The sequence below is a fragment of the Phragmites australis genome, chromosome 6, assembly GCF_958298935.1.
Source record: "Phragmites australis chromosome 6, lpPhrAust1.1, whole genome shotgun sequence".
Taxonomy (NCBI): Eukaryota; Viridiplantae; Streptophyta; class Magnoliopsida; order Poales; family Poaceae; genus Phragmites; species Phragmites australis.
The window spans coordinates 9,479,420-9,502,475 of NC_084926.1; the positions used below are offsets into that span (position 1 = coordinate 9,479,420).

General features: G+C 44.7%; 2 protein-coding genes and 1 pseudogene across 3 annotated transcripts; 1 reads left to right on the top strand and 2 right to left on the bottom strand.

Moving 5' to 3' along the window:
• The first annotated feature begins 2,697 nt into the window (after positions 1-2,697).
• LOC133921560 (probable serine/threonine-protein kinase WNK4) lies at positions 2,698-7,291 on the top strand. 2 transcript variants are annotated; one of them, XM_062366492.1, is made up of 7 exons: positions 2,700-3,252; positions 3,672-3,709; positions 4,207-4,434; positions 4,521-4,741; positions 5,733-5,890; positions 5,970-6,360; positions 6,436-7,291. In XM_062366492.1, exons 1-7 carry the CDS (start codon positions 3,175-3,177, stop codon positions 7,158-7,160), a joined length of 1,839 nt encoding a protein of 612 aa, XP_062222476.1. In that variant the 5' UTR covers positions 2,700-3,174; the 3' UTR covers positions 7,161-7,291. The 2 variants fall into 2 exon arrangements, with proteins under 2 accessions (XP_062222477.1, XP_062222476.1); XM_062366493.1 differs by lacking the exon at positions 3,672-3,709 and having other exon boundaries at positions 2,698-3,252.
• A 1,954-nt stretch (positions 7,292-9,245) lies between these two features.
• LOC133921561 (uncharacterized) lies at positions 9,246-9,941 on the bottom strand (annotated as a pseudogene).
• Positions 9,942-10,556: 615 nt separating this feature from the next.
• LOC133921562 (probable N6-adenosine-methyltransferase MT-A70-like) lies at positions 10,557-15,084 on the bottom strand. The gene is made up of 7 exons (XM_062366494.1): positions 13,876-15,084; positions 13,363-13,461; positions 12,695-12,778; positions 12,027-12,376; positions 11,338-11,554; positions 11,112-11,191; positions 10,557-11,010 (listed from the first exon to the last, which is right to left on the bottom strand). The coding sequence occupies exons 1-7, from the start codon at positions 14,974-14,976 to the stop codon at positions 10,815-10,817; spliced, it is 2,127 nt and encodes a 708-aa protein (XP_062222478.1). The 5' UTR covers positions 14,977-15,084; the 3' UTR covers positions 10,557-10,814.
• Positions 15,085-23,056: the final 7,972 nt, after the last annotated feature.

Here is a 23,056-nt window from a genome sequence, read left to right on the forward strand (position 1 = left end):
ATTAATTCGGAAGTTCCGGGATGAGTCCAGAACCTTCGGGTTAGGTCGGAATGTCCGGGTGAAGCACCGAGCGAGGGTACTCGGTTAAAAGCACCGTGAAATACTTGGACCCTCCGGGTTTAAACCGGAATATCCGGGTTAGGCAGACTTGAACTTCTCGATGACTTTCCTCGATCGATTTGATTCACATGTTTAATCTATCCTACACAGACATGCATACACACTATATAAGGGTTTCTAGACCCAAAATGCACCATAAACCCTAACGATTTCTGAGTACAAAATAGTGGGGATTTCCCTGGGCTATCTGGAACCTTCGGGTTTAACTCGGACTATCCGGGTTGCTGCAGAGAGGTCTCTTCATGGGGAAAAATGGCTAATTTTATTTGCGAACTTCCTCCATCCAAGGATAAAAGGTTTTGCACTAGTTCATAGGGACTAGACCTAACTCACTAACTAGCAACTTGATGTCCTAGCTCAAAACTTATCCAAAATCCTCAAATTTGTTCCAAAGCTTAAGAACATGAGGCGCTTTACAACTTTGCAACTAAAGCTCCAAACTTGGATTTCAACCAACCAAACTATGTATTCTTGCAATGGGAGCATAGGGGACTCACCTAAGATGCTTTGTTGAGGTTGGTGACTGTCGGTGGAAGGTCAAAAAGCTCAGGAAGAAGAAGAACGTCGGTACTCCTTGTGCTTCAACCAAAAAACACCAAAAGACATCAAAATCGGCTCGAATCCTTCGAGAAAAAGAAAAAGAATTGGATGGATGAGGAGCTTAGGAGCTAAGGAACACGTGAGTACCATACCTTGATTTGGCTTCTAGAAGGCGGATTCGAGGAAGAAAGAGAGAGATAGCTTGAGGGGAGGGAGAGGGGAGCTGCTCCCTTGACTTGGCCGGTTGGAGAGGAGAGGGAACTTGGTGGGAATGAGGGAGAGAGAGAGGGGGGCAGGTGGGCTGCTACCCAAGAGAGTGAGGGTGGTTAGCCCACCGAGTGGGGCCCACGTATTAGAGAATAACTCTGTTTTAACTGTGAATTCTATTTCTCTCTCTATCAAATTACTTTCTCTCAACAGATTAACTCTAAACGAAATGCTCTAGCGTTCCAAAACAAAAACACACAAAATTAAATATAATGCTTATAAAATATGATTATGCTTAGTTACGTGATTATAGTTTTGAGACGTGACATCGGTGGCAGCAACAATGGTGGAATTGGATGCTGAGTGCCTTCCCAAGGGTCTTGAGCTAATGTGAGGGGCTTAAGAGTGAGAGGGGAGCTTGCTGGTACTACTGGAGTGGAAGAAGGAAAGAGAAGCTCACTAGAGGCGACGAATTACTGCGGTCTCCTCGACCTCGCCATGGATCCGGTACATGTAAGCCTCCCTCGAGCGATCTGACCTCGAGGCGTGCGCGGCGGGCGGCCTTGAGGTTGGCACGGGACTAGGCCTTCATGGCTGCCTTGGCGAACTTGGAGAGGTCCTGGTACCAAGGGCAGTCCTCGTCGGCGGCCTAGAGGTAGAAGCGTGGCAGGATGAACTGCACGAGGGTGTCGAAGAAGAGGACGTGGCCTTAGACACCGCCACAACCGGCCACGGCCAGGAGGTCGCGGACATGATGGCTGCGAGGGATTCATGGTCGTTCGCCGATGCTCCCCTCCCCGCCGCGTGTATAATAACTCATGCCACATGTCATCTGATATGTGGGCGGCCACTGCCACATGTGAGCCACATAAGATAAAACCGGATTCAAAACCATACGGGAAGGGGGGAAATCCGGCTTACATAGTTGAGGGAATATCAATATCTGATTTTATTATTAAAGAAGAAAAACGGACTAGGACAATAGTGAAGGGAGGGGAAAAAAAAGCTTAATCCCAGCAAGAATATCGCATCGTGTCTATCTCTGTTGACCCCTTTTTAGATAGGCTCTCACTGTCATTTCCCCTAACGGCACATTTAGAGAGCGGTAGATCCGTTCCACATTTGGCAGGAAAGGATGACTGGTTCAGACTTCAATCGTCTGAGCAATGATTTTGTACATTCGATCCAACGCGTTAAGGCTCGATCTCTCATGATTGTTGTTCCTCCAGAATCGGAACAAGGGATACATAGCGACGAGCTAGTTTATGTCTGGAAAATCACTCGAATTCAGTTCCAAACCACGTGTGAAGTTTTAACATGTACAGATTCTGTTACTCTAGAAAACACGTACGTACATTTTCACGTCAGTCAACACATCCAAATCCAGTTGTTAGCACACACCTGGTGCACCTAATCTGGTTGAAGATCATGTGCAAGGACAAGGAGTGTCCTTGACGACCTCTTGTTCGCAAGCAAAGAGACAAAAAAATCAGCAAACGTTTGAAGTTCAAACGAAGCGCTCCATCTCTGTTTTTGTTTTGCAGCGGCGGAAAAACCAAACAAAAAGTACTAGGCTTCGAGAAATTTTATTGTGAAACGGTCACACAAACTGATTTGTATAATTAATAAATTAAAATTCTACATTAGAAGTTACGAAAATATTCAATAAAAATATAATAATAGAAAACATGCTTAGGTAAGAAGAAATAAAGAGAAATTTTATAAGCGAAAAAAAGAACATCCCCGCCCGAATCGAGCATCCACCTCTTACTAAATTCCTTTCTCTCCCACTTTTTCCTCCCCACCACCACCCACCTCCCTTCAGATCCTCGCCGCCTCCCCCCCCCCCCCCCCCACCGCGTGCACACCCCGCACCGCCAAATCCGTCGTAACCCTAGGCTCGCAACGCCCATGGCCTCAGCCTCCGCCTAGGGCGGAAGCCTCCTATGGGTTCCGGGTACGCCGTCGCCGCCGACGACGAGAGGAGATCGATCGAGGGAGAATGAGGTGCTTCGTCTGCCGATCGTCGTCCGCCGGGTGCCAGGCCATGGGCGTTGCGGGACGGGCGAACCCTACGTCGTCGCTGCGCAGCCGCCGCTGCCTCCGCATGCGGCCGTCGTACGCCCCCTTCTCCGAGCCCTTCACTGAACGCCCGGCACCGCCCGCCCCTGCCTCGCCTGCTGCGCCCAGGGCGTAGCGCCAACCCCGCCTTCCCTCCGGCGATCTCGCCGGCCCATTTCTCTCTACTGCTTCCTCTCTTGCTCGCAGTGTTTGATCGTAGATTCGTTTGCTCGGGGCTGATCCGAAATGGAGGTGTTTGGTGGTGGGGATGAGTTGGTCGATGCTGAGTACGCGGAGGTAGATCCAACCGGGAGATACATGCGCGTAAGTTTTTTCTAACCCTTTTCGATTTATGTTATCGTACAATCCTTCTACATTTTAAGTATTTTTGACCATATGAATGTGATTTGACATCTCCATGCTAATTTGTAAAACTTGCGATGAAAAAGTACACGCATTACGCGTTTGCGGATTAAAGTTTACTGGCGTGAGTCTTAAAAATGTGCTTGTATTAAAAGAATTCATCTCTGTTTATTCGTATGTAGGCCATTTGGTGGATATGATTCTGAGTAGAAAAATGTTGCTTTCTACAAAAAGTTGGATTTTAATTTTCTCTGAAATTGCGGAGTTAAAAGTTTCTTACTCAATTACGAAAATAGTGCATGCAAGTTTGTAAAATGATCCGCCAAAAGGACATGTCTCTACCTGTTGTATTGATCTTAATTTTTTCCCCCTTGGTGCAGTACAATGTGGTTCTGGGGCGAGGAGCTTTCAAGACTGTGTATGCCCTCAGCTCCTCAGAATCCTCCTTTTCCGCTTTTAGTTCCTTGCTAAAGAGACTTATTTTGATTGCAATGAGTTGTCTAACTTCCAAAATCTTGGGAAATGGTCACAAACTCGCGATTGACCATAGATTCAACCATCTTTTGGTTAACACCAGCAGTGCAATCAACAGTTTCAAAAGTAGACAGTTTTGTTGCATCTGGCAAGTTGCTGAGTTAATTAAAAGCATATAATTTCAGTCTTGGCTATAGTTATATTATTTACATTGTTGCTTCATTTTATATGTAAATGCTAATGATAGTATAATGATACACCTGATAATGTTACTGGGATTGGAATGCATTGTTCTATTTGTACTTGTCTCTGAAGAATCTTACTGGGAAATAGCTACACGATCATAGTGATACATGTTTTCTTATAATTTCTTGTATTGTCCTTGTAACATATACATGAGGCTGTCTGACATTTTGTGTACCATTTTTAATTTCTATTTAGTTACAAGGCATTCGATGAGGTTGAAGGCATCGAGGTTGCATGGAATCAAATGAACATTGATGAGGTTATGCAGTGTCCAGATAACCTTGATAAGCTCTACACGGAAGTTCATCTTCTGAAGACTCTCAAGCATGTAAATGTAATGAAGTTCTATTATTCTTGGATTGATCATCAGAATAAGACAATTAATGTTATTACAGAGCTGTTCACGTCTGGAAGTCTCAGGAAGTAAGTAAGGAGTAGTAATTACCATCCTCTGTTGCTGCTTTCATGCTTCTTGAGGAATGACACTTTACAACTTTGTGCGTTTCTAGTTACCGGCAGAAACATCCACATGTTAACTTGAAGGCAATAAAGAATTGGGCAAGGCAGATTCTTCATGGATTGGACTACCTACACAGCCACCAACCTCCAATTATCCACAGAGACCTGAAGTGTGATAATATTTTTGTTAACGGGAATCATGGAGAAGTTAAAATTGGAGATCTTGGACTAGCTACTGTGATGCAAACACCTAGAGCGAGGAGTGTTATTGGTAATAAGCTTATTACTTTATTGGCTTCGAATTCTCAGTGTTATTCTGAAAAAATCTGTTCATGTCATTTGGTCTGAACTCTGAAGAGGCAACCTAGGTGACCATTTTGATGGTCCCACCAGAGCACTTGAACCAATTGATTCACAGTTTGCCGAAACTCGAGGAGAATTGAGGGTTAGAATGAGTGTATACCATAAATTCTTGGGGTTACCTGAGGATTCTTGATTGGAGCTGACTGAACCATAGCGGATACTATGATAGCACTGAATTTCGCCAGGTCAACAGTTTTCAATGTTATTCACATGCATAACCAATGAGCCATGTAGTGGTCTGAGTTGTTGACATTTAAACCATATATGCTACATACATAAGTAATGTTCCTGACCTACTATGGTTTCAAATTTTCATGACATATGGTTCCTTCAAATCAGCTTGCTTCATTCCTGTGGCCTGGCTTTGCTTTCTCTGTGATACCGGACTGCACTCTGTTAGACTAGGCTAGCGCGGACATATAGAGGGGTAAATGACTTTAAAACCTTTACATATATCGATTAACAAGGGTCGTGTGGCAGAATATTTTGGTGGCGTATTTTGTGGTCGGTCTCATGGTCTGGGAGTAGTGGAGTCTATCTCAGTCCTTTGAGTCTAGTTATCGGTCTAGAGATCAGGTTGGTAGCTAGGCTTCGTAGGATCTTTCTTTTACCTGTTTCTTTTGCTTTTCTCACTGGTATCTAGAAGTGGGAGACTGTAAGATTTGATATTTCTGTTTTGTTATGAAAATGGAAATGAGAAACTGATTCGAAAAAACAAGGGTCATGTGGTTCGTGTACTACTCTCGTTATATTTTCTTGGCAGTAGCAATTATTGTTTGATGCCATGTTATAGACTGGTTTTGTCATTTGTTTGTGTTAGTTGCTTATGTAACTTTAACCTCCTGGTCTGATTTACCTGATACAGTCCTATGATGTGGGGGTGTCATTACTTTCTGCAGGTACTCCAGAATTCATGGCACCTGAGCTATATGATGAGAGTTATGACGAACTTGTTGATATATACTCATTTGGAATGTGCTTGTTGGAGATCTTTACTCTTGAATATCCATACAGTGAATGCACAAATCCAGCTCAGATTTTTAAGAAAGTATCTACAGTAAGTGCTTCTTGACTTATCTTTGCAGAGTTCTGCGCTATCACACTATTTTATCTAAATTGCTGCCTCATATTTGTAGGGTGTCAAACCTGCTGCATTGGCTAAAATTGCTGATCCTCAAGTAAAGCAATTCATTGAGAAATGCTTAGTTCCTGCTTCTGAGAGGTTGTCTGCCAAAGAGCTCCTGCAAGACTCATTTCTTTGTCCTGGTAATACAAATGGTCCTGCTTGCACTAAGCTTCCATTGCCAACAGCCAAAGCAGTAGACATCTCTCTTGAATCTTTGCACATGGACGTTGATACTCGTGGATCCAGCCCTGCTAGTTCAGGCACTGAAAATGGTCGTGTTCGTCCACATACACCAGTCCTGGAGTTCACAAGAACTAACAAAAATACGGAACTGAAGCTAAAGGGAGAGAAACTTGATAACAATTCAGTCTCTCTGGTTTTGCGAATTGCTGATTTGTCTGGTATGCCTTACTTCAAATCCTTTTTAACATAAATTTATGGATATCACTGATACATCAGTGCTTTTCTGTTTGCAGGTCATGCAAGGAATATTCATTTCCTCTTCTACTTGGATTCTGATACAGCAATGTCTGTGGCTGCTGAAATGGTTGAACACTTGGAGTTAGCAGACTGCGATGTTACTTTCATTGCTGACTTTATTGACCTTTTGATAGTGAATCTTGTTCCTGGTTGGAGACCAGTAAATGATGCAGCTGAGAACTTGTTTAGGCAGTCTAAAATGGGTGAAAGTGAGATTGTAATTACTTCCCACGAGAACTTATCAGGGTTGATGCCTAGTTATGTGTTAGTTGATGGTACAATGCATCCAAAAGATGGGAATGCATCATCAAATGATTATCTTGATTATGTCTCAAGTACAACTAACCTAGGAGGAGCACAGGGCTCTGAAGGTTCGGTCATTTCTGTGCAGCTTGCGGGGAGTTCCAAAAGTGTGAGCGACTATGGGACTGATGATTATGGTACTATGGACTGTGGTGGGTACAAGGTTGGAATCGATAAGCTAGAGTGCAATAATGTTTTAGGTGATGGATCAAGTCCAATTTTCCATATAGATCAAGCGTCACCTGGCTTGGAGTTGGCCAGCAGTGGTTCATCAATCTTCAATGCTGATAGTCAGGATGTGCTAAATGGAGAGCTTGATTTCATTGAAGCTCAGTACAAACATTTGGTTGATGAGTTAACAAGGATGCGGGAGGAGGCTTTGGAAGGAGCACGGAAAAAGTGGTTGCCAGATAATTGATGTTTTAATTCATTTTCTGCGCTCCACCTTAACATAAGCATGGATGTTCAGATTTTGTGTTCGACAAGTTTTCCCCCATACAAATGTGAGAAACCTTAACAATCTCTTAGTTGGAAAGTTGTAGTTTGCAATGTTGCAATGCTTGCCGATAATCAGTATGTATCTCTATGTCGTTAGTTGTGACTTCTTTGTTGGGGCAGCGAACTAGGTATGGGAGTAAAGTGGCAAGCTTATTCTCTTTTCTTTTCTTTTTTGTTTTTGAGGAAAATGGCAAGCTTATTCAGCTTGGTAATTGGGATGCCATGTACCTATCACTAACATCGGTCCAGCTCGGTAATGGGGATGCCATCTCCTCCTGATATGAAAATTGGACGTCGATGGACAGCTGTGTAGCTTCAGTCGCAAGTGTCCAGAAGTTCTTTCACAGGGCAGCATCGCCATCCAGCTCCAACAGCGTCTCGCCGGCTGCTCAATCTGAACTGCTATTTGCTTGGAAGTGCCGCGTCTTCCTTGACGCCAGTCGAAGGACCTAACACTCGGGCTATGGCTTGGGGTGAGTCCTCAAAGGTTCAAACTTCTGCTTGGCAGCGGTCCACCGCATGCTCCACAGCATTGGATGCGGCACGCCTCTTGACGTTGCCAATTGGCATGCCATCTCTCCAGTGAAGGTTCAGGTTTTCCTTTGAATCCTCTGCCACAGCAAAACGATGAACCATGTGATTTGCCAAGAGTCCAGTTTCTCCAGGGTAGTTGCATAAAACCTGGCAGTTTTACATGATCCTACGTTACCCATTAAAGCATACAAAGGCTGATATGAGATTTTGAAGTTTATTTCAGTCAAAAGTTCATTGGGGCTACCTACTGTAGGCAGCACATTCAAGTCTCCAATTACCAAACTAAAATAGAGGCGTAAATTCCAAAAAAAAACTTCAATGCTACAAGGTTAATAAGATCAACATGCAACGCCTCTTGCAGGCAATTAAAAGGACATACCATAACACAGTCGCTCTCCAGAAATTTGTACTACAGTACATGGTGATTACAAGAAGCCTTACATGTCTATCAGGACATATCAACACCCAAAACTGATCAAATCTGCCTGTGCTTGTAGTATGCTTCTCCATTGTGGCATCTTGGGCATGAAGCTGCAGGTTCAATGAGTGTACTTAGCTAACATAGTTTGATACATTATGTATTCAGGCATTCAGCTCCAGGTCACAATGTAGTCAATAGCAGATAAAAAATTAGTCACTGCCGTTTTCAAGAAGAAAAAAGGTCCATCTCCATGTGGCAATATTAGTGAACTTATCTAGTATATTGTATCATTGTGTCAAAGGTATGCTAACGATCTGTTCCTATAAATCGGTCCGGCAGTATACTCCTAAAAATGCATTTTCATTTGCTTTATCTACCTAAACTACAGAAAGCAAGATGGAATTTCAACAGCACTAACTATGCAGAGCATTAGGTGATTCACTCAGTAACAGCAGAACTCGCCAATATGAGAACCCAAAATACATTCTCGGTAATTAGTATAAAATGGGTATGTTGGGGGAATAGTACTACATGGACCCCGTTCGTTGATTTTGGTCACAATGGTCAAATCCTAAAAACCAAAATAGAGAGACTAACATCAAAGTAGGGAACTGTTCTATAGAAGTTAGGCTTGATAAGGCGCAGCAACCCGAGGAGCGAAGCTCAGAGGTGAAGCCCAAAAGACCGATGGGGTGTGATGAAGCCCGAAGGGCAAAGAGTGTAGTGAAGCCCTGAGGTCGAAGGAGTGCAACGAGGCCCAAAGGACAAAGGATCCATCACAAGTCTTGAGATCAAAGGGAGGCGGCGTGAGACCCTTTGGTAACAGAGCGAAGTCTAGCTTAAAGAGGGACCCGTATGTTAGCTAGAACCCGATGAGGGGTGACTCAAGGAAGATCGCTAGCATACCTGGTGAAGGATCCGGTGCGGGACCCCAAGACACGTGTCAAGATTTCATTATTTAGAACAATGTTTGTAGACAATGATCATAATGTCTTTTGAGATACCTTGAAATATTCTCCATCATTAATAGAAATATTCCTGTACATAATAGGCAAATGTGTAATGACAACGAAAGTGGTTGAACAGTTATTACATCAACAGCTATTGCACTGTTCATTAGGTTACGATCACGATCACAATATAACAAGTTCCTTGTCAGGATCAAACTTCCAGAAGTCCAAAATAGGACGGCAACAGTATTTGATGTAATTTTTGGCTCAGCTGCAGTAGGGATGGAAAACCTTCTAAATCAATAGTAACTAGTAAACCTATCTCGCACGACAAAAGATTGATCAAAGAAAGAAGAGCAACAGCGATTTATAATCTTATATCTCGTAACACCGCGGAGTATAGTAGCTGCACAAAGCAAAGAGAAAGGCTAAGAGTTCACTGGCGGTCTTGTGGTCGAATTTCATGGCATCTTCGCCGCTGAAGATGGGCTCCTCCTCCTCCTTCACCAGCCTCGCCTTCTTCACGATCTGCAGCACCACGCAGTTAAAAAGGCACCAAGCGGTGGCACCATGACATGAAACTCAGCTCGATCGAAGCATCAGAACGACAGAGAGCGACGGGACAGAAGAAGCGCCGAAGAGGGAGAGGGATAGGGTGAGAGACCTTGTTCTGGATGGGGCAGACGTAGGGTAGGGGCAGGTGGGGCAGAAAAGGCGCAAGCGGTGGCTGCCGGTGCCCGGGTCGACCTCCAGCGGCATCCCGCACGCCGGGCAGAACTCCATCGCCAAGCCCTGCCGCACTTTCCCCATTTTTTCATTTTTTAATTTTAATTTTTCACATTTAGCAAGTTTAAGTATCTGTTTGAAAAATTAGCAACTGTAGGAGACAAAAACGCATATTCGTGCTATTTTTTCAAACGGCGTTTAAAATTACTAACTTTGAAATTTTAAAATATAAAATATAAAATCGCACGTTCCCTGTGGTTACTGGGTCCTTTTTTTGGGAAAGTTGGAGCCTCATTTAGACGAGTTGGACCCTTTTTAGGAGACTCTGGTTAGTTGGGCCTAATATGTAGTGTTCTGAAGGGCTTTGATCGATGATTCTGTCGGCCTATTAGGCTCATAGATTTTTTAACATGAGGCCAATAGAGTTAGCGGGCAGCTTCGACGTTAGTAGTCAGGGCCTTGGGACGGAGATGGGTTAAGATGCCAGGCTAGTACCGGCCTACTAGCCGAAATGGACCGGCCCAAGATAAGAACCCACACTGCCCGATCACGGCCACTGCTTAAGCATTCAACCGGTAACATCACCACGTATATTAAAAAAAAACACTACGTTCGCTTATTACCAACATATATTGACCAATTTTCTAAGGATAAAGAACAACTTTTAACACTAGCAGAAAAAAAGAATCAGATCCCCCCTTCAATTTAGCCATACTTACGCATTTGAAAACACATGATGCAATATCAGCAGGGGCTGTCACTCCTTTCATCTGATATCTACCCTGGTCTTCTCTTTTTTCAGTGACCAAATGCAACCGAGCTGCCTAATTTTACAACACACGTAAACCTAACAGCGATTTAAAAAAAAAACTATGCGGTCAACAGTGGATCCTTGCGTGACGAGTCAAGCACAGCCAGGTCCTTCAAAGTAAGGTTGCCAGCATCAGGCAGGCCTCTCGCCACCATCTGGCGCAGCGATAGGCTTCTGCGAATTGCTTTGATCCACATCCATAGGTGCGCTTGTTCTGGGAGGTGATGGCGGTTGCACCTCGACATCAGGATAAGCAGCCTTATACCTTGCTCGCAACCCTTCATCGACAAGCCTTACTCCGTTTAACTGGTTACCCAGAGAAAGCCATCTGAGCAAAAGAAAAAGGTTTGTGGAAAGTGCAGAGTAAGCCTCTCGTTAGAACGAAACATAAAGCTTATGGTAAGAAAAGAGGCAATGACTAGTGCGCACCCAGCTTGTGTATTATGCATTCTTGCAAATAGCTCCAGCTTCCTTGTCCTTGGGCTTATCCGCTCTAGCATGGCGTACATCTAAATAACAAAACAGATTTGAAGCATCCATCCTATTCTTGAAATGATATATTTCAGGAGACAATGAAATCTAAAGTTCTCAGTTTTCCGCTTCGGTATTATTCATTCCTACCAGCTTGTAAGAACCATAGAAGTGGGTGCATTACCTCATCAGGTTTTCTGCTTGTTTCACGCACTTCAGCAACAATAACGTCAGTGTCTATATTCCTGTTCACTAAAGGGTTTCCTTTTATTCCAACAAGACAATGTTCTTTACTGTGATTCAACCAATGGCCAGTGCGGCCAGTTCGAATGATACGTTGAAGTTGATTGGTCTTCACCCAGATAATTTCCTCAACACGCTTGTAACCCCAGAGCTCCAGACTGAATAAAAAAAACATACAGTGAATTAGTGAAAGAATGTCACATTTCAAAAGCAGAAAGTCTAACATTCAGAGTAAATTGCCCTTCAAAAAAGCATTCAGAGGAGAGAAGACATTTTGCCTGTACAGTGGACGCTAAAGAGTAAAGGAACGTTTGGCATATCTATTAGCCAATATATTTCATTGGAGTAAAACGCATTGTTACAATAGAGCTAATTTATTGTCCGTGCCCTGCCAACATCATCATCATCATGAACAACAACAAAGCTTTTGTCCCAAGAAAGTTAGGGTAGGCTAGAGATAAAACCCACAAGATCAACTAAAAAGATGATGAGAAAACAATAATGATAATAAAGGTACTAGTAATAGTAAAAAATAAAGGTAATAGTGGTACAAAGGAACTGATGCATAAATTATGGTTCTAGCACGTGGATTGCTAACATCACCGAACAAATTAATGTTTGAAATCTTACCATTCACGCCCAAGTTCCATTGCACGACCAGTGACCCATAAGAAAATCAAACCATCAGTTTGTAAACTTGGAACGTTAAGTGTCCTCATTTCATCGTCAGCCATTGTGCCATATGGGAGCTCCATATGAATATCCCAAGGGGGGTCAGCCATAATCACCCCAAACTGTCCTAAGATGTCCATTCTGAAGTTTCGAATGTCACAATTTATCCATTGAGATTCTCCAAGCTCTATTTCTGAACAATATTCAGCTCTTTGGGGCTTTATTTGCCTAGGTGGTGCAAGGGTACCAGCCATCATTGGAGGTACATCTGGTGTTTGATCAAGCTCGTAGTGGACATACTTGCAAGTCTACAGATTGAATGATATATGTAAGATACAAACAGCCAAACAGGTACTCCCTCCGTTCAAGAATACAAGGCGTATTTTATTTTGAAAAGTCAAACTTTATATATTTTGACCAACAACTAGTCAAATTATACGTATGTTTAGTGTATAAAAAATATACAACTAGATTCATATTTCAAAACTCAAACTATATATTTTGTGAAACAATGGTCAAAGTCTAACTTTGAAGACCGAGCCAAAACAAAATACGTCTTGTATTCTTGAATGGAGGGAGTACATGACAGTAGATCAAAAGAAAATGGTGTATGCATTTATGGTCACCTTTGTGTGACGACAAGTGTCCAGAAAAGAGCAATCTCCTAGGTTTGTATCAGTATGAGGAGCAATAATACGCCGAAAGTGGACCTGCTCCCAGTGAAAGAGAAAAATTACATAATGATTAGCACTAATACCTAAAACCATGTAGCATAAGAGATCCAATAATTCAAGGAAATCATCTGAATATTACAAATTGAAGAAATCTAATGGCATGATATTGTCATCTATGAACTCATCAAGTATTTAATAAAGAATTAACTGATGCATTTCTCAACTGAACTATCTTATTTTTTTAGGTTATAGCCATATGTTGAGTAAAAATTAATTTAACTTGGGATCACCATAAATATCAGTAGTTGCATTTCCAAATTATTTGCTCAGAAATGCAGAAAGCGTTTCTCCTGTCATGGACTTTGAACAGCATATAAAACTGTTTCATTTCAACATATCAGAAAGAAGCTCTAAAGGACAATTTCACATAATATGTTAAGTAGAAAAATTTAAGCTTTACAGAAAGAAAATATGTGGCTAAACGCTTACTGTCGATAGACAAGGTGAATTTTTCATACAAGTGATTGCATCAAAAGCCGCAGATGCTTTTTTCGAAACGATGAAAACATGTAGAAAATCAAATAATGAGTAGGGCGAACAAGAAGAACATTAACACTGACCTTACCACAGGCCACAAAGGAACCTGTTTGGCGTCGGCAATCTTCTTTAGTTAAATTGGTACAATATTCCTTTAGCTGGGAGCCACCCTTTGTTTTGAACTAACAAAACAAAAAAAAAAGGTTAGGAAAAGAGGGGATAATCAAACAGTGAAAGGTATAATAACAACCTGAATATTAGGGTAAATCATAGGATAACTTAATGAGTCGGGCTCAGAAGTTATAATTTTGGCAGACTTAACAACACACAGATGCTGTATGGAAGCACTGAATTATAAACAAACGTTTTTTTTGTCTTTCATATTAACAGTCCAGAAACCACATCAGTTTATGATGAATCATTTAGTTTAGAGGTGGCCACTCTGACCAGTCACAGTTATGCATCGCATCCTAAGATATTCTCAACACCAAGAATTTCTAAGCAGACAAGAACATTGACGTAACTGTATAAGACCTCTATATTAACGCCAAACAGTTCAACGCCAAAGCATATCGACCAAGAAGGAAAGAACAAACCTTTGCTGCGACAGCAGTCTCCTTTGCCGTAGGCCGGTGAATGAGATCCAGCAGCTCCTCTCCAGTCTTCGTATTCTGCTTCTCTCTATATGTTTTCTTGTTCAGCAGCAGCTCCAGATCCTTAAGGTCTTCCTCCTCTGTCCTATGCTTCAGCTGGGTGGGGCTGGGCCCCGGACCACCACCCATTGGGATAACTGGCCCTGGCGCCATGAATGGCCGCTGCAGCTGCATCAACCCTGGTGGCATCCTCGGCATCCCTGGCATCGCCATGCCCCTAGGCCGTGGGAACATCGGTGGCATTGGGTGTCCCCACATATCCGGCTGCTGCGGTGCCGGCTGGGGTCTCGTGGTCATGGCGCTGTTAGTGTCAGTCTCGGGCGGGGCCTCCTGTGGAGCTCGCGGAGGGTGGACTTGGGGCACAGAGGCGGACTCCGGTAGCTCTTTGAGGAGTTTGCTCCGGTCGATGGCCCAGACCATCGTCATCTGCTTGCCCCCAATGAAGGCCTCCTCGACCTGCAAGCCACCGCTGTCTTCTGCAATGCGACGGAGCGCCAGGGCCACCGCGGCGGGCACGGAACCTCCCAGCTCTGCTGCGAGCTCAGCGAGAGCTGCCCGCTCGGCCTCGCTGGCGGACGACGTTTCCGCCTGCAGGCGGCGCGCGAGCGCGGCGGCATCGATCTCGGCGAAGGGGATGAGCTCGAGGAGGCACACTGCGACCATGGTGCGCACGGCGTCGATGCCTCCGACGGCGCCGGCGCCTCCAGCCGCGGCGGAGGCCGGGGAGGACCCCGGCGAGGTCTTGCGGCGGGTGGAGCGGGCCAGTTCGGGAAGGGCGCGGCGGTGGTGGGGCTTGAGGCTGGGGTTCTCGGCGTGCGCGAAGGCGCTGGGGTTCGGGGTGGGGACAAAGGGGCGGCCGTTGAATGCGGCGATGAGGCGAAGGGAGCGGTCGAGGGAAGGGACCAGGTCCGGAACAAGGTGCTGCAGGGAGGCGATGAGATCGAGCTGCGCCTCCCGGCGGGCGGAGATTGACTCCTCCAGGGTCCGGCACTGCTCGCGCATGGTCGCCAGGTCGTCGCCGGCGGCGTCGGTCTGCGCCTCCATGGTCGGTGGCGACGGGATCGACGAGGGTTCTGGGTCGACCTAGTGTTCCGGCAAGACGGCGTGGGGAAGGAGATACTAAAGGGTCACGGCAATATGGGCTTAACCTTTTTTTTTTTTGAGAGGATATATGGGCTTAACTAGGCCCGGTTTTGTTGTCCAGATTAGAATTCAGAAGCAACACACAGACTGTGGCCTGTTGCGGAGTGGGGCGCGGCGTAAAGCCCAACCCAATTCGTGCGGTAGCCGGTCCGCAGTAGTTGAGCTGATTTGTTCTGGTAAAAAGTCCGTTTTGCCTCGATTTTTTCATATTTTTAAATAAAAAATTTGTAAATATATGTGTCTATTTTAAAAAATTACAAATCTAAACTCTTTTCAACTGTTGGAATAACGACATGCTACATTAAAAGGTATTACTTGGCTAAGTATTTCAAAATGCACTAAATTAATTTCTAAAACTTCTCCAGGCATTAATTGATTCACATGCATTTGGTTTATTATTTTTATGGTTCTTTGAGTAGAGATTTGAATTTGAAAGACTCTCAAACTCAAATCTTTTGTTAGTTTCCTTTCAGCTCGAATGAAATTGAATTCTAATCCTCCCCCAAATCTAAAGATCTAAATCCAAATCATAATTCAAATATTCCAATTTGAATTTAGGACAAGTTCAAATTCAAATCAAAATTCAAAAACTTCATTTGAATTTGTCCCAAAACTATTTTTCTTTTCCCTTTTTCTTTCTCCCTGGGCCAAATCTCTCTCCATCTTCTCTTTTGTGCGGCCAAGCCGATTGGCCTAGTTGGCTGTTCTCCTCTTCCCGCGCTCAGCCCACCAACACGCCTCCTTGGCCCGTTCGCCTGCGCACCAGCCTGCCTGAGCCATCTCCCTCCTCCAGCGCATCGCTACACCGCGCTATCCCTCACCACCACCACGACCAGCACATTCAATGCACCGTCAACTTGCCTCTCTCTCGCGCACTCCCGCTCTTTCTTCTTCTTCTTCTTCTTCTTCTTCTTCTTCTTCTCTCTCTCCCACAGCCCAAACGTCTGGCACCGTGACTTTCTCGCCCGTCCCGCACGTGTGGCCGGCGCAGAGCCACCATGCCAGGGGAAATATCAAAGCCGTCGCCATCCTGTTCATCTAGGACAGCGTGATGCGCGCGCACCGCCTTATTGTGTGCCCCTCCCTATATAAATAGAGCCGCTCTGCCTTCCTCTCTCTGTTTCCCCACCGTGCCACCGCCATCACCATTACTCGTCGCAGTAGCTCCACCATCACTGCCCCTTCCCTGCGCAAGTAGCTGAGGAGTACTAGGTGTTGGGTAACAGGCAGGCTACGCTAGCCTAAATTTTTTTTACCGCATTCACCTAGGAAACCATGCTAGTAGGAGATCATAGATCATTACCACTCGACGCGCAGAGCAGCGGAAGAAGAGTTAGAGTAGACCAATCCAACGTCGTGCGCGTCAAACTCCTCGAGCAGCTTCTCAATCAGATCCGTGACCAGCCCCCGCAGGTGGTCACGCTCCCTGACCAACTCCGAGCAGGTGGTTGTGCTCCTCAACCAGTTCCTCAACCAACTCCCGATCAAGTCTGTTGCATCCTCGACCAGTTTTGAGTGGTCATATCATGCTGTCTGACCAGATCTGAGTGGTCGCATTGTGCTCCGTGATCAGATGAGCAGGTATGTCGACTAGTTCGTCACGGCCAGCGACCAATCCCGAACACGTCATGATCAACTCGCCGAGAAGATCAGCGTAACAATAGCAGCAATGCCTCTACGATATCCACATATACTGGGCAGAAACGCCAAGCGTCAATGTGCTAGCACCGCACGCACGGCTAGGGTTTTGGGAGATCGTATAAAAGGTTGTGGCTAGGGTTTCGGAGTGGCTCAACCTTAGCACACCCTACACATGCCTCTTCTTATATAGAGCTCGCCAATAGGCTCCCACGTCGGAAGCCCGTTAGGACTCTAACTTCTCATGGATCGCAATTCAATCAAAACACATATACGAATCCAATTCGCATGTTTTGTTCTAACCCATTAAGTGTGTGACCCGTTAGGTTCATGTACAAATATCTACGACTCGGAAACCCTTTCCAAACCAAAATCAATAGCGGTCTTTAACAGGACATGTTGACTCTCGAATATACACAAAAGATCATATCGGCTGAACCTTGATATACACATGCACTGACCCCTTCGCCTCACGATACTAGTTAAGCTCAAGGCGAGATATGTGCCACTCTTGTGATAGCTTGACCATTTACTTGATCAAGTAGTTTATTCATCATGACTAACTCTTTAATCATATTGGCATGGCCATGCACTTTCTCGATCCAACTACCTCGAGGGGCCCAGATCTCTCTTGTTATCAAGGAGAGGCAAATTCTATCTTGATCGCTCACACCCCACGACATGTTTCATGGCAAGCCCGAAAACTACATTTATGACTACCTAGTTACGAAATAGCGTTTGGCAGCCTCAAAGTATGCCACTACAAATTTCGGGAATCAATGATGATCTCAGGTCTAAGGATTCTGCAGGTACACCATTCGAGATAACAATTGATGGCACATCATAAATAACAATCCCAACAGTATCTCAAGGTGGGTCTATCCAACATCATGTTCTCTAACATAAATATCCACATTATTAACTTGGTATCTCTATACCTATGATCTATGAAACGTGATAATCAATCAATACATGTGTTGGCCTTATGTATCATCACAATAATATGCAACTAGGGATCAACTAAGAATAACATCATGATATAAATAAATAGTTTCATGAATAAGTTACATACTTACCAATCAATGTAAAAGGTAGTCATTCTTGGAATAACATATTATTCAAAAGTACATTAACATAGACATGCGATATAATCATCTTTATGATTGCCTCTGGGGAGGAACTCATCTGTAACCAGTTCACAAACACTCATAACAAAATATACAGGATGTTGGGTTGTTATCCTTTAGAAGGTCTGAATCTGGATAATATCTAGTGTTCTTGAGTTTTAGTAGATACACACCCGCCCAAGACATTGATCATGCGCTCATTGTTCGGTGTACCTTGGAATTATTGTTTGTGATTAACCCCTGACATTTGGCATGCCAGATAGGGGCGCACTTTCGCATTTTGGTAAGTTATGGTAGTTTGTTTTGGCTTCTCATGGCTGGATCTGCGGCAACCATCGAACCATGCTCCAAGGACCCCATCCATCGCAAGGTATTCGCCGTTAGGCATGACCCAGAAGAGCCTGACCGTGCAGTAGGGGGCGTCGGAGGCCCTCATGTTTAGAGTACTAGTAGTAGGCTTCAGGTCGTGTGCCCTGGGGAAGCCTGCCCCAGCTACTACAACGTTGTCCGGTAGACCGTCCATAGACATGTACATTTTTTCTTCTCGCTAACGCGACATCGATAGCATGATCTGGAGCCATCGACCAAGCAAGATCCCCAAACAGGTAAGAGGGTACCATGAAACTAATAAGGTGTGTGACTTTTTGGGTAGGGTCATCTCGAAGATAGGGAAAAAGGTCTTTCGCTCTTCAAGTTTCTAATAGAAAGGACGGTCACTTCCAGCGGATACCAATAATGGGGGAAGCCTTCCAGGATCTCAACAGGTGCCCCTTTTCTCCTCCTGTACTGACCACTCCTCGATTAGATGAGGAGTCATTGCCCTATTTTGCAGCTACCCTCATAGGTCGTGGGAGCTGTACTAGTCATCAAGCGGTGAGAGTTTCTGTGACAAGAGACGAATAGACACAAGACCACACATGTCGATAGGCCATTCACGTTGAATGAACTGGGGACTGGAGCGATCTCTACCCTACAATCCAGTGACACCTTCAGGTACACATTTCAATTAAATTTTTAAGCTACAAAATAATGTTGCGGAATATAAGGGCCTCTTATCTGGAATATGAGTAGCATCTGCACGAGGGGTAAAATGCCCACTAGAGATAAGGGACTCGATACTGGTCACAAACCGAGTGCAAAGGGTTTCCTGTGCTTGACCAGACGATGACAACATACCTCTCAGAAGTGAGAAAGCTAGAGCGACGCTTCATCGGCTTTGAAGTCAAGCACATCCCTCACAAGGATAACTTCCTAGCCGATGAGCTGGCCCGTCTATCCTCTTCTTGCACACCTGTCCCGATCAGAGTCTTTAAAAAAAGATTCATATGACCACCCACCGCGGTCTTGGGCTAACGTGAAAGGGATGCTACGCTTGGAAACGGAGTACCAAAGGCAACACCTTTGGAGGCAACACCTCCTTCAGTACCGTCGACCTCTGGTGGCCATCATGTGATCACCCTGTTCGATTCAGGTACGGCCTGGATGGATTAGATCTTGGACTACCTTCAGAATCAAGCAGCCCCTGACGATGATGTGTCAGCAGAAAAGGTCACATGACAGGACCACAAATACTCCTGCGTAGAGGGACGACTCTACAGCCAAAGGAGCAATGGTTTTTTATTGAAATACATCACTCAGGAAGGGAGGAGCACAATGTTCCCTGACATCCTCAGAGGAATATGTGATAGCTGCGTTTCGTACCGCACTCTGGTCAGGAAAGCATTTCGGTAAGGATTCTATTGGGCCACGACACTCCAGGATACTTGCGAGCTGGTAAAATGGTGCGGGTCATGTAAGAACTATGGCCGACATACCATACTACCAGCCCAAGAATAGCAAACCATATACTCTCTTGTCCTTTCACTGTCTGATGGCTCGTTATCGTGGCACCGTTCCCTAAAAGCCCCATACAGTTTTGAATTTTTGTTTGTGTCAATCGGCAAATTCACTAAGAGGATCGAGGTCAAGCCTGTCAAGAAATTTGTTGCCACATCAGCAATTAAGTTTACACGAGCTGTGGTAGTGCGATTTGGCTGTCCAAACCACATAATTGCGAACAAATGGGACTCAATTCTCCAGTCGAAGAATGCATGTTGGTCGCCTCGAATGACCAACTACTCGCACGACGACCAGGAGGCGCGATGAGAGGACAATACGAACCCGTGCTTAAAATTAGGACATCTCGATACCAACAGAGACTTAGGCCCTACCGCGACCACTCCTGAGGTGAACTCATGTTCACCTAGGGCCCAGGTGGTACGACCAGATCTACCCGTGGCCACACGGCAAACCGCTCAGACCACCACATCCGCGAGAGAGCTTGGGTGCTACTGTTGGTGTTTAGAAAATAGGGTCCTCTGTTCAGAGGGCCCACAGTAGCTAATACCAATTGGTACAAGATTTTTCCCAGACCATGATCCTACCGCGCGACTAGCCTACGCCTTCGCGACCAGGATCCTTATCACATTAGGAAATCCTGCGACCAACCTTCTCTGGTCGCGGGACAAGCACTCCTCCCCGACGGACAGGTCATGACTTACGCAGAGGTGTCGTGTCCTGTCCTATAGCATTAAACCGTACGAGATGGGATCGCAGGTGTCTTCAAGCTGCTTCACAGGCGCGCGTATGAGACCAGTGACGGGACATGACAGATTGACTGACCGGGGTGAGGTAAGCATGGGGGAGTCTAACAGATGGGACGGGCTTGATAGGGTCATCAGAGCAAGAGGGGTACCTGCATCGTCCGTTATATTATCCTATGAGTGAAGATTTAACTAGTCACAAGGCTATTGCTTTTGGGCCTATTTGTAAGTTCTCATTTTCTCTAGTCTAGTATATAATGAGAGGAGGACCTGGCTTGTAAAGGGAGGATAGAGGAGAGGAATCAGGCAGAGCAGTGTATTTCGGTAGTAACTCATCTGTAACCAGTTCAAAAGCACTTATAACTAAATACACAGAACATAGGCCTATTATCCTTCAAAAGGTCTGAACCTGGATAACTCCCGGTGTTCTTGAGTTCTAGCAGATACACATTCGTCCAAGACGTTGATCACGCGCCCGTCATCTAGTACACCCTGAAATCATTATTTAGGATTAACCCCTGACAGTGGGGTTCGCCCTCGTGTCGTCTTGTGGAAGATGACGCGAGGGCCTGTAGTCATCCATAAAAAAAAGTTACTATACACCTTGTAATGTATTACTAGACTGATGGAGGCAGCATGTACATGAATTTTGTGTTAAATGATTAAGACTACCGCTACGGCACTACCATACAACTTTGTTTATCTGTATGCACAAAGGTACTATACACAACAGCCTAATGAAACTAATCTGCACCAGTCAATGGATTGAAATCCCATTGTGGAAGGGGATTGGATGGTGGGAGGAAATCAACCTAATCCCTAGTGGCTTGATTCTCCATTGTTTTCTATTCCACAAGTGCACGGCTCATCAATCTATTGCGCCCTTCTGCTTCTAATTCTACCAGCACAGCACCCTCTCAAAGAAGGGGAAAAAAAACTTCTACCAGCACAGCAGCTGCAGCTAGGGGTGTAGAATGAATCCGGGTGATTCACATTTATCTGGCAGTTGGTTTCGAGTTTTTACAAAAGTGTTAAGGAAAACAACATTCGTATTAAAAAACAAATACAAATATAAACAATGCCAATATCTTTTCGGATATGTATGGGATGTGAAAGGAAAATGGTGCAAAAACCAATACAAATCGATATATTATCACATTTGGCCAATGTCCAGCGGCAAAATAAGGTATCATTTGGATCAATTTTCCGTGCATGTTTTCCATAGAGACTTCTTAAGTTTCATTCTAGCTTTGAATGGGCGTTTTTTTTTTGGACAAAGATTAGGTTTAGACTGAGTGAATTGTTGCTTAGATACTTGTGAAGGGAACTATGATGGTTTAATGTATCTTAAGCTGCACGTTACTTGTTCTTGCCGCACTGTATTGTATTGCCATTTCGTGCGTCGGATTTTGGCTCAAAATTTCATATGATCGCTCGGCTTATTATCACATCCGACCAAATTGATTCGTATTCACATACATATTGATTTTAAAAAATACAGTACATGTATAGTTTGACCACTCTCAGATTCACATTTGATTCCATTTTCGCCCCTAGCTGCAGGTGCACTATCCTTTTCTTGACCAACAAGTCGAAGCACCTCCTCCCGTCCACCTCCAAGTCATCTTGTAGTCTCGTCTCGTCGGTGTCCAACTCATAAACCCTAAACCCCACCACCCAATCCATCAACCTGATCAAAACACGCTCGCGCCACGTCTCGTGATCTCGTCTCGTCGCCTTGGCAATGTCGCGCGCCCTCCTTGTCGATCCCCGCGACGCTACTTGGCAGGCGGACCCAGCACACCACCACATCACACTGCACCAGCTGCTTGAGGAGGGTGGCACCCTTGTACTCTACCCGGCGTACCCCGCGCTCTACAAGGATGAGGCGCTCCGATAGGGGCACAACTTGGGTGAGGACCTCATCATGTACACTAGCGTCGGCTACCTCGCGAGCGCCGTGGTGAGCACTGTCGTGGGTCTCCGTCGTGCGGCCATCGAGGTGGAGCGCGGTGAGTCCACGAAGCTATGTTTCAACCGAGTCCTCAACAACTACGGCTCCATGGGCCACGCCTACAGCAACCGGCTTAGTGTGATCGCGATGCTCTTCGCCGCTACGAAGATCGGTGTCGCAAGCATAAGAGAAACTATAGTTGTATAACAAAATTTATCTCAACCTAATGTGATTTATCAACTAAATTACGAGATTTTTCACAGCCGTCTTTCGACAAAGGGGTTAAAAAAAAGCACAATGTAGTAATCGATGTGTTTTTCTTTTGTGTAGCGCAGATGAACAAAAGGATGATGTCTTTGTTGGAGATTCCAACCTGTTGTAGAGAAAATGACCCTATTATGCTATGATTGTGATTTTGGTGATTAATGATATAGTCAATAATACTACTATGTTTGTTAAGAATATATGTTAGTAGTTCTCATAGATACAATACATGAAGAAGCTACCGAAGCCGAGATAAAGTTTGATTAAATTAGAGAAGCCCTATGAAAAATGACTACACCGGATAGTCATGTGATACCAAAGGTATACACACCAGAGCATTTTCTAGAAGGGTGAAAACTGAGATGAAATTGTTTTGTTTTCACCAGAAGGTCCGGTGCTCAGGAGTTTGCACACAT